The 12192-nt window shown below is 50.0% G+C and overlaps 1 protein-coding gene across 1 annotated transcript in view; it reads right to left on the reverse strand.

Moving 5' to 3' along the window:
- Positions 1-12192, reverse strand: part of LOC103210247 (protein Shroom2-like) — a 174530-nt gene that overhangs the window by 9487 nt on the left and 152851 nt on the right. Inside the window, exons 10-11 of the mRNA XM_042783015.1 lie at positions 5574-5751; positions 1574-2125 (exon numbers count right to left, since the gene is read on the reverse strand). Of these exons, the coding sequence (XP_042638949.1) occupies positions 1574-2125; positions 5574-5751 (730 nt within the window). The remainder of the gene's footprint in view (positions 1-1573; positions 2126-5573; positions 5752-12192) is intronic.

Below are 12192 nucleotides of genomic sequence, written 5' to 3' on the forward strand. Positions count from 1 at the left end.
GCTCAAGGGCAAGGTTCAGAGTCTCTTCTGTCTTACACTTTGGTCTTCTTTTCTTGTCTTGTCTTTTTAGTAATCTCTTGCTTTTGCAAGTCTTCAAAGATTAGCAAATGGATAAAGTCTAGGGAATGTAGCTTTAAGAAAGGGCAAAACACTGGATCAAGCAGGTGTGTTTAGCACTCTTCACTGTGGAGGTAAGGGTGCACACTGTCTTCACTGGGGCACAGTTACAGTGTGTGAGACAGTGCCAGTGGGACCCATGTCCTGATAGTGGCTCCCTCATGTTTCTACCTCAGTCCCTATTGCTTTGGTCTGTTTTGTCCTAGTTCTCCTTTCCTGCTGCATCTCTTTGCCTCTCTGACCCATTGGCAATGACATGTATGGTGACAATGCCCAACAGGAAAGATGGAACCTCATGCACCTTTGCAGTCATACTGGTGAACGAGAAAGGCATCAAAGTGCTATTTACAAAACTAACAAAAAAACAATTTAGCCACTCATCTATAAATAACGAAGTAAACAACTCTCTAAAAAGCACATAGACTTAACCAAGCCTTCACCAAGGATGATGGGGATCCCCTGGTGGAGTCCCTAAATGACGCAAATGATTAAGTGCTCAATGACTAGCCAAGAGGTTGGAGGTTTAGAGTCATCCGGTGGTGCCTCAGAAGTAACGCCTGGCCATCTGCTTCCCAAAGGTCACACTGTTGACAATTCGACGGAGCACAGTTCTACTCTGCATCCATGGGGTCGCCATGACTTAGAATCGACTCAGCAGAACAATCATGGGAGAAGGAAGGGCTGCTTATGCACAGGGAGACACTCAGGGGGCAGGAGAGTATGGAGGGATGGACACTGGGAAGGGGTAACTATGGGGAGGAAGTGGGAGGGGAGCTGTTGTATTCTGGTAAACTGTGGTCAAAGACATGAGACAAAGTATATGTGAACTGCTGTATGGAAAATGAATTTGCTCTGTAAATCTTCACCCAAATCACAATTAAAAAAAAAAAAATCAACTCAGCAGCAAGTCACAGTAACTCCATGTAGACATGCTTGACATCTGGGACCAAGCATCCCTGAATTGGACCCACTAGACGTTAGCGGCCCAACCCCCCACCCCAAGTTCTCACAACCAAAAAGGACTCCAGATAACTGCCAAATGTCCCCTAGGGGCACAGTCACCCCCCCAGTAAGAGCTACTGTCTTACTAAAAGGAGACCTGTAGGTATTATTCGAAATCCAATGCCCAAGCCAAGAAAGCTAGGGACTGGGGAGTAGACTGGAGTGGTCATTTTCATACCTTTCTCAGGTCCCCACATCATCACATCCAGAGAGGACACCAGCCAGGGTGCCTCTAGCCCTCAGTGTCTCTTTGGAGAGCCTTACAAGCAAGCCAGGAAGCGCTGACCAGCACAACGACCCTCCTGAATATAATCTGTGTCCCCAAAAGCAATCCTGGAAGATGAGCCCTTGCCACCTCCCCACCCCATTTACGCCTATGAGTCACCAAACAGGATGACAAGGGTCAAACTGAGCGGGGCGGGGGGGGGGGGGGGGGTAACTGCGTATTACTCACTTGCGTTCTGCAGTCCGTGGGGAGGGGCCTTTGGGGAGCAGCTTCCTCCGCTGCTGCGCCTCCTCCAGGAGATGCTCGTCCTTGGGGAAGATGTCCCCCATCAGGTCCATGGTGGTCTTGATCTTCACACTGGGGTCCAGGACGTCAGCTAGGGACCGGTCCTTGCCCACAATCTCACGTGCCAGCTCCTCGGACTTGAGCTCCTCCACCGTCTTCTCTTTGGCCTTCCCATAGCTGAGCCCTGCCGGGGAGGCACAGCGATCCTTGGCAGGGGGCGCCTGGGCACTGGGGGACTCGGGCTCAGCTGGCCGGGTGCGGGGCGGCTCCCCAGGCTCGGCACCCTGCCGCGTGTACACGCAGAAGCGGGAGTAGGAGTGGCTCGAGGTGCTCAGCGACTTGATCTGGTCACACTCCAGCCCACTGGGCAGGGTGGGCGGCTCGGCAAGGCGGGCCAGGCCCTGGCGGCTCGCCTTCTCGGGCTGGCTCTCCGAGTGCACGATCTTGATGGGCACCATCTTCACTGTTGTGTTGTTGTCCATCACCCGCTCGATTCTGGAAGGAGAACAAGTGGCAAAAGGCCACGTGCACCCTGGACAACGCTCTGGCATGCCAGGGGAAACCTGACTCAAAAAGCCCCACGCGCCAGAGCTGGCAGGGTGGCCACGGTCGCATGGCCGAGCTCAGGACGTTCCCTGACCCTAAGTCCGTCTCCTGCCATCAGCCGGCTCAGGGCCTTTCTGTTGGCATACGGCATCCCATAGCCCACCAGGAGTTCTGGGGATGCCATCTGGGGGAGTCTGGTGAGCTATGTGAGAATGGTTTGATTTTCCAAACACAGAAACTTAGAAACCCCACTCAGTTTTCTTTTGTAGGGAAACCTGCGATAGATGGGCAGTTTTCACAGGATTACCAGTTGAGTCTAGTATGAGTCCCGTGCAGATCCTGAGCTCGACCTCAGGGACGCTGATATTGTCCTCTCCCAGGAAGACTGCACATGCTTTAACCTGACACCAAGCTCCACCCCTGTCCCATCAGAAGCTGGCTCACATGCCCCCTTGCAACCCGTACCTCACCCCCAAGCTGTAGTCCACCTCCCATCCACCTCCCAGCCCACCAGCCTGTTCCTTGCCACCCAGCCCTCACTCCACTTCCCAAATCCCAGCCTTCCACCCCCACCTCCCAAATCCCTGCCCTCACTCTACTTCCCAAATCCCAGCTCTTCACCTCACCTCCCTACTCCAAACTTCCCAAATCCCAACCTCTACTTTGCCTTCCAGCTTCCCACCCCACCTCTCCACTTCACTCTGCCTCCCAGCCTTCCACCCCGCCTACCAAATTCCAACCCTCCACCTCCCCTCCCAGCCCTCACTCCCTACACTTAACCCTTACAGTTTTTTCACACCAGTGAGATAAGCATCTCAGCAGCAAACAGGGGACTCTGGTTTTGGGTCACCTCAAGTGACTCACGGAGTAACACAATTTCCTTTTTTTGAAGCTTCTTTGTGAAAGGAGCAGAAGAGATAGGGAGGAGGAGGAGAGGATGGCAAGGAAGTGCCCAAAGAGGTTCCTTCTGTGACAGCTGAGTCCCCAGCGTTCTAAGCTACGTACGTCTGGGGGGGGGGCAGCGAATGTTGGCGAGTTCCGTGAGGACTCAACCATTTTCAAGTCTTTTTAAAATCGTCGGACACACACAGCAGTCTGCCGCTGCCCATGCACATATACTGCATATTCAGAAGGAGGAAAACAAACAAAACAACCAACAATCACAAAACCAAACACCAGGGCTTGTCTCTAACCCATGCAGCTGAACCCACATCTGTAGTGGTACACCATGGACCGAACTTTCTATAGCATAAGGGAAGCTCAAACCAAACCAAACCAAACTCACTGCCATCAAGTAGATTCTGACTCACAGTGACCCCCCGCTGGGTTTCTGAGGTAGAAAATCTTTACTGAAGTAGATTGCCCCATTTTCCTTCCATGGAGCAGCTGGTAGGTTCGAACCACCAACCTTCTGGTTAGCAGTCAAATGCCTTAGGCACTGTACCACCAAAGCTCCTTACAAGGGAAGTTACTGTGTCCCAAATTCAATGTTGCTATGCTCCCTTTAACTGGTGGCTGGGGAATGATTCTTTCCTGTTCCTAAGGGTATAATCTGTGGGTCAAAATGAGATTATTTTGTATTTTTTTTTCCCTGAAGGAGCCCTGGTGGCACAGTGGTTAAGCACTCAGCTGCTAACCAAAGGTGGGTGGTCTGACTCTACCAGTGACTCTGCTGGAGAAAGATGTAGCAGTCTGCTTTAGTAAAGATTACCCCAAAACCCAATCTCATCACCATCTCGTAGAGACTCTCCACATAGGACAGAGTGGAACTGCCCCATAGGGTTTCCTACACTGCAATCTTTAGGAGAGCAGATCGGTAGTCTTTTCTTCCATGGAGCCACTGGTGGGCTCAAACTGCTGACCTTCTGGTTAGCAGCTGAACGCTTAACCACCAGGGCTCTTCTCTATCAAAATCATTGCCTTGGAAACCCTCTGGGGCAGTTCCACTCTGTCCTCTAGGGGCGCTGTGGGTGAGAATCAACTTGGTGATTTGGTATTTTTGATTTTGGTTCCCTTCCTCCTGCAAAAACCAGTAAGAGTAGATATATTTTATCGAGGTGTTCATAGATAGTCCTTCCTCATGAATAAATGAAAGCCTAACTCTGGAAGATACAGCATTTGTTGTTGTCGTTGTTATATGCCGTCAAGAGATATAGCATAGATATGTTCAATTTAAGAAAGAAAACCCTCACATCTTATTTAAGCAAAAACAAACCAAAAAATCCACTTTGGTCACAGTGTCTGCCCTTAGAGACCCTGGTCACCTCTTACTGACTTGTAAGTCAGCCTGAGTTCCATCTTCCCCGTTAATGGAAAAAGTGGGTTCTCAGTGAAGAACATCTGAAAAGAAATAAAACAATAACAACAAGCCTCTACAATTAACACAGACTTCCAAAAAACACCTAACCTTGGCCATGATGAAGCACAAGGAGCCTCTCTCCTTGTAAAAGGCTAAGACTTCTACAGCGAATAGTTTAAGAACCCTTTCATTCAAAATAAACACAAAACCCAGACTTTACCAAACCAAATCCTCTGCCATCAAGTCAATTCCAACTTACAGCACCCCTAGAGGGCAAAGAGAACTGCCCCATTGGGTTTCCAAGGCTGCCATCTTTATGAAAGCCGATTAGAGGGGAGATACATATTGATTTGGGTGAAGGAAAAGGTAAAAAAATAAAATGAAATAAAATAAATAAGAAAGGAAAAACAAAAAAGATTTTAGCTGAGTGTCCAGACTATGACAGACTAGGAAGAAAGACCTGGCAACAGACTTCCAAAATTTAGCCAATGAAAACCCTACCTATCAATCACAATAGGAGCTCTGATGGCACAGTGGGTAAGGCATGTGGCTGCTAACCAGAAAGTGGGTGGTTCAAATCCACCAGCCGCTCCACGGGAGGAAGATGAGGCAATCTACCTCCGTAGATCTACAGATTTAGAAACCCACTACAAGTCAGAATCGACTCAATGGCAGTGGGTTATCAATCACAATGGTTTGATCCCCAGGCGATCATGGGGGTAGTGCATTTTGTTGAGTTACACATGGCATCACGGTGAGGCCAACTCCACAGCCACTAACGACAATCATCTGCAGAGACAGATAGAAAAGATGGCTCGGATGGAGTGGAGAGGGCGGGACCATGCCCATTAATGTCACACCCCTTCTGCTCCCTGTGGGGAAGGGCAGCCCCTGATCCATTAAAAATCCAGAGATGATTATAGCCATAGTTTCCCTTCCTTGGAGTGATTCACCAGGACCACCTTTAAGACCAAATATTCCGATAGGAAGCAAGGCGCTCGTCAAACACGACCATGCGATGATGCGCGATAAACCTGCGGCAGCAAGGAGGCCGCCTTCTGTGGGAAGAGGGTGTGGGCACTGGGCCCAGGATACTACCTTGTCGAGCTCTCATCCTGGATGAGCAGGGGGGGCTTGTCGGTCAGCTTCTGGGGTGCAAACTGGGGGGAAGGGGAGCGGGAGGTCTCCATGGTGGCTCTCTGCAGGTGCCGGGGCTTGGGCGGGTCCTCATCTACATGCTGGCGGTCACGTTCACAGGGGGCAGCCTGCGGGGAGTCTTGGGGCTCACTGACGGCAGGTGGGGTCTGACAGAGGGGTGGTTGGCTCACACACACATCCAGGGGGGTGGCCGGCAGGTCGTCTGTAGGAGCAGCACCCACAGCCGCAGCCCCTGAGGTTGCTCCGTCCAGGTCCCGCGACCTTCCAGGCTCGCGCTTGGGTGGCAGAGGCCTCTGTGGGACCAGCTGCTTGGGGAGGGGTGCAGTGCTCGCCAGCCAGGTGTCCCCACCTCGCCCGGGCAGGGGAGAGGGGGCGCTCGAGGCCGGGGGGCGCAAGCAGAGTTGTGGGAGCAGTTCTGCCGGGCTGTTCTCCTCAGAGTATCGATAATCGCGAGGCAGCGTCTCTGCTCGGCTCCGGCCTTTCTGGGGCAGCTCTGGGGCCTCTTGGGCGTGAGCGCTGCCCGTGGAGAGTGGAGGCTGGTCCTGCGTCCGCAGGTGTGGTGGGTCCCCGCCTCCTCCTGGACTATCGCCCCAACATTGCACGCTGGCTGGTCTGCAGGAAAGACAGCAACATTAGCAAATGATTCCCATTCACAGCTCTCCTCCCAGTTATCAGACCCAGCAACCAGTTAGAAAACCAAGTGCTGTGACGTCAGCTCTGGCTCCTGGCGCCCCTGCGTGTGCGGGGAGAGCCTGTGCTCCGTAGGGCTTTCCGATGGATGGATGCTTAGAACTATTTCACCAGGCCTCTCTTCCGAGGTGCCCCTGGTAGACTCAAACTGCCAACCTTCCAGTTAGCAGTGTTTGTACCACTCAGGGACTGGAGGCCCAGCAAGGTGACTTGAAAATCCCCTTTATTTAGCTTTAAGTTATTAAATCCCTGTCCATTTGCCCACACCTCTCCCCACCACGATTCTTAACACAGGTAATGTATCCAAACACACATTAGATGACACCGGGCTCCACATGAGCATAGGAATCAGCTGAGTCCAGGGAACTGAGGTACACACACACACGAGATGCACACACATACACGTACATACAAACTCCATTTTGGGGGGCCAAAATGGCTGCACAAAATCTTCAGAAACAATATGTCTGTGAAAGTTGTCATATATCACTATATTCAGAAACACAAGTGGCAACGATACTTTTATGTGGCTCATGAGAAGCCACTATAAACTTCCTCAGGTGGGCTGCAAACCAGGATGTGAATAAAACCTCTCAACTCAGTAGCACATTGTGAGAAAAGGAGAAACACAAAGCCTCCTTCTTCTGAGAGCTGCGGTGGTGCACTCGTCTCTCCACCTCCGAGCCACGTCATACGTCCACTTGCGTGTGGTTACAGGCACGTATATAGATCACATCTGACAACTCTACACATGCACGTTCACAGACATGTTTATATGTGTCCTAGCTTGTGGCTAACAGCTGTCACAGCTGCTACAAATTCACCTGCAACTCCTTTCCAGACAGCCTGCTTCTTCCCACTCTTTCTTTGTAGGTGAGGGTTGCACTGTTAACTTCTCAGCAAACAGACTCAGGAGGCAAAAGCCCAAGGGCCGAGGGGAAATGTAACATGTTTGCTCCCAGGCCAGACTGGACCTTCCCATGACACCTGGTGTACAGGAGTCTCCTGCTAGTGCTTCCAGCAGCTGCTTGGTGCCTTTTCCTGCGGTACTCTCCTCCCTGTCTCACCAACACTGTACCTTCCAGCTAGCGAGGAAGTACAGCAAAGGAGCCATGGCACCAAGGCCCAGCTGAGGCCACTGGGAGGCAATTTACTTTCTAGAGTGCTGGCAAATCCCGCTCTGTATTCTTGGTGTGACCCCACCTCACTGACCTCGCATGGGAAGCATGCCACCCGCGACACTTGCCTCACCTTCCTACTACTGTGGACATGACATTGGACCTTCCTTCCACTGCAGGGACTCAGCCCACCACGTGATACTTCTTCAGAGTGTCGTGTGGGGAGGAAGCTGTGTCACTATTTGGAGTCCCTGGATGGCGCAAATGGTTAAGCGCTCAATTACGGGCCAATGATGTCAATGAGTGTACATGAGTGCCTGTATGGGGTATGCGCACAGGTGAATCTGGTATGTTGTGTGCATGTTGTGTGCTATGTGTTTATGTGTGTATGATATGTGCCGATGTATCTATGCTGTGTATGTGTGTCTGTGTTATGTATGTCTGAACCTTGTGTGTGCGTGCCCACATTGTGTACATGTGAGTTGTGGATGTGTGGATGGTGTATACGCACAGATGTCTGTGCTGTGTATACGTGTACTGTGTGTAGCTGTTTGTTATGGATGCATGTATTGGTGCTAGATGTGCACGGATGAGTGTGTTGCCTGTATCTACACTGTATGTGTGCAGCTGTGCCAGCGTGTCTGTGTATATATCCCTTTCCTGTACTTTCAAGAATAAAGTAAATGGTGACTGCTAATGCAGTGATGGAAGCCCATTGGGCACGTTGGAAGCAGGCCCCAGAAAGCATGGGGGAAGCATGCCTTGGTTTGCCCCGTGTCCCTACAAGCTTCTGGGATGACACAGGGTGGTCAGTTAAATACACAAAGGGAACTGGAAAGGCAGCTGCCTTCCAGAGCTCGTTCACTGACATTCTAGCTGGGGTGGCTGCTCATTCACAAGCAAACATGCTCACTGCATGTCGTCAAGGAGAGAGCGGGCCAACTGTGCCACAGGGAGCAGTGGCCCCCTCGCCCACCTGCCCAGGAGACCCACAGGGAAACACTCATGGGCTCTGCTGAAGGGGCCAGGGAGGGCAAAGGCCTAAGCCAGGACTACAGAGAAAAACCAACCAATCTGCAATGGGAAAGGAGCCATGGTGGTACAGTGGTTAAAGCACTCAGCTGCTAAACCAAAGGTCAGTGGTTTGAACCCACTGGGCGCTCCATGTGGGAAAGATTAGGCAGTCTCCTTCTGTAAAGATGACCTTGGAAACCCTATGGAGCAGTTCTACTCTGTCCTGTAGGGTTGCTGTGAGTTGGAATTGACTCGATGGCAGTGAGTTACAGTGGAAAACTGGATGAAATGCTGCTCAGAGAGTCACACACATGACAGGGCAGAGACCAGCTGCTGCTGAGTCAACTCAACACATCACACATGGCGCCCTCATGTGTTTCTGAATAGAACTGGGTTTCATAGGGTTTCAGTGGCTGATTTTTCAGAAGTAGATTGCCAGGCCTTTCTTCCAAGGCACTGCTGGGTGGACTCCTCTCCAACCTTTTGGTTAGCAGTAGAGTGTGTTCACATTTGCAGCCCCCAGGGAAGCCCTTCACTATACAAGGAAAGAATCCCTTTAGCATCATTATTCCTCAAATTGACATCTCTGATCCTGGTCTGGGGACAGCCAGCCCCACCTCCCAACCCCAGGTTCCCAGGTCTGGGAGGCAGTGGTCTACTTCCAGAGTCCCTCACTGGAGTCATTCCTCTGGGGCTCAGTGTTCTCCTCCCAGTCCCCAGATCTTCCACATAGCTGGTCCTTATCACACAGGCCCAGCCCTGGGCCGGCCCTGCCCTCTCCAACTCCAGGGCTCTGCTTGTCCCAGAGCCCACTGTTCTATGGATGACAGTGTGCTAGCTGAGTGTTCTTTTTAATTGTTTTAAAGCACTATATTCCTTCAGATTCAATGGGCATGATCAGGTCTCACTGTGATGGGTATGACTTTTTTATGACAGATGTCTTCGGATACTTTAGGAGTGTCTAGATTGTGTCATTTTTATTAGCTATCCTCTACTACTGAATAGGGGAGCTCTGGTGGCATAGTGCCTAAGGCACTTGACTGCTAACCAGAAGGCTGATGGTTCAAACCCCTTAGCCACTCCTTGGAAAGAAGATGGGCCAATCTACTTCCATAGTGATACTGCCTCGAAAACCCAAGGAGGGGTCGCTATGAGTTGGGTCTGACTCCACGGCTCCTAACAACAACAATAAAACAACTACTGAACAGAGTTTACAGAAAAGGTAGCACAGTTTCTGCTCCACTACCAACCTCAAAGTTACCACTAACCTAAGGGCTGGTGGTTCAAACCCACCCAAAAGTACTGCAGAAGGAAGGCCTGGACATCTGCTTCCATAAAGATTTCAGCCAAGAAAACCCTATGGGGCAGTTCTACTCTGTCACACATGGGGTCAGTGGCAACTAACAACAACATCTGCACACACTTCTTTTGAGCCATTTAAGTTTAAAACGTTTTCACACTGCTAAACAGTTTCACCTCTCTTTTTTCCTCCCTTACAACTTCATCAAGCTATCATTTTAACATACTGTAAAATCCAGTGACTTGAAGTGTACTGACTGATGAGTTTTGGTAAATTTACAGAGTTGTGCAAGTGCAGTGTAGTAAATTAAATTACATAGTGTGGCTTTTCTAGCCACAAGTCTTTGAAAACTCCATGGTGGCATTTTCTGTGAGCAACTGAGTAGCTCTGATTGTTAAAGTTATCCACCTGGGCTATTTCTGTTGGGAGCAGCACAAAGTATTTTTCTGGGAAGTTCGCTTTCTCTCAGGTGTATAGAATTCTGATGTTGGGATTGGTTAGTTTGGCCACTCTGCCAGGCTCAAAAGGAGCCCTCCTGCAGGCAGAAGAAATCTCACACTGCCAGCTCAGAGACATGAGAGACACGCACTGCTGAGAGAGATGTGAGAGACACATACTGCTGAGAGGGACACTGAGAGATATGCACTGCTGGGAGAGAGACTGAGAGAGACTGTCGGCTGAGAGAGACTGAGTGCATTTCTGAACTTGAGTTGTAGCCTGTTCCTTCCCTAATAAACCCCACAACCTGTGAGTTCTGTGTGGCCACTGCAGTGAATTATCGAACCCAGCAGAGAGGTGGTGGGTGCTGCGGAAGGAATGGTTGGTGAAAGGCCTGGAGGGAGGCAGCATGTCTGGCTTTGCAGGAATAGGCCTTGGGCTACTGATAGTGATTCTGTCTTCCTCTTGTGGGGTTAGAGGAGGTCAGAAGCTGCAGCCTCCTTGCCCCTTTGGCAGCAAGCAACATCACAATCAAGTTTAAGTGCAATTCTATCATCCTGGGTACTTCCATCTTGCTCTGCTATAGTCATTTCTCACCTCTACTCTTGCCCCCTCCCCACCCCCAGCCAACTACTCGTCTGCTGTCTATGTCAGTACAGTTGTATCCTTTCTAGAATTTCACATAAATAGAATCAAGTACGGTGTAGTCTCTTTGCCTATTCTTTCACACAGCATGATGTTTTTAAATCCACTATGTCGTTGTGTGCATCGATAGATTGTTCCTTGGAAGCAACAGTCAAGAAATCTGACGATGGACTACACTGGGCAAATCTGCCGCAAAAGCCCTCTTTAAAGTGTTAAAGACAAAGATGCCACTTTGAGGATTAAGGTGTGCCTGACCCAAGCCATGGGATTTTCAATAGCCTCATGTGCATGCAAAAGCTGGACAATGAATAAGGAAGATCAAAGGAGAATTAATGCCTTTGAATTATGGTATTGGAGAAGGATACAGAATGTACCACAGACTGCCAGATAAATGAACAAATCTGTCTTAGTAGCAGGCTAACCAGAATGCTCCTCAGAAGAGAGGATGGTGAGACTTCATCTCAGGTACTTTGGCCACGTTATCAGGAGGGACCAGTCCCTAGAGACGGATGGTATCACACTTGGTAAAGTAGAGGGTCAGTGAAAAACAGGAAGCCCCTCCACGAGATGGACTCAGACAGTGGCTGCAACGATGGGCTCAAGCATAGCAAGGAGTGTGAGGGTGGGCAGGACCGGGCAGGGTTTCTTTCTGTTGTACACAGGGTCACTGTGAGTTGGAAATGACTAAATAGCACTAAACAAGTATTCCATTATGTGGATGTCCCAGTTTGCTCATTCACTCACCAGTTGGGCATCTGAGTTTCCAGTGTTTGGCTCTTATGTATAAAGCTCATGAACATTCATGTTCAAATCTTTGAAGCATGTTTTCATTTCTCTTGGGAGACACTGAGGAGTGGAATTGTTGGGTTGGACATTCAATACAAGAAGCCCTGGTGGTGCAATGGTTAAGTGTTCACCTGCTAACAGAAAGGTAGGTAGTTCAAACCCAGTGGCTCCGTGGAAGGAAAGACCCAGTGATCTGCTCCCGTAAAGACTACAGCCTGGGAAACCCTATGGGCAGTTATAGTCTGTCACATGGGGTCGCTATGAGTCTGACTGGCTTAATGGCACACAACAACAACATTCAGTGTATGTTTAACTTTTTAAAGAAATCGTTTCTCTAGTTCGGTAAAGTCCTGCATTATTTTTCATTCCTACCAAGAGCGTATGAGGCTTCCAGCTGCTCCATACACTTGCCCATATTTAGTGTTGTCCGTCCTTTTAAGCTTTGCTTTTCTGGTGTGTGTGTGTGTGTGTATGTAGCAGTATCTCACTGTGCCTGATGTGCCTGTCCCCAAGGACCAATGATGCTGGGCATCTTTCCATGTGCTTGTTTGTCAACTGTCTAGCTTTT

Source organism: Orycteropus afer, unplaced genomic scaffold (genome assembly GCF_000298275.1).
Source record: "Orycteropus afer afer isolate SDZICR_OR568_19922 unplaced genomic scaffold, OryAfe1.0 scaffold00577, whole genome shotgun sequence".
Lineage (NCBI taxonomy): Eukaryota > Metazoa > Chordata > Mammalia > Tubulidentata > Orycteropodidae > Orycteropus > Orycteropus afer.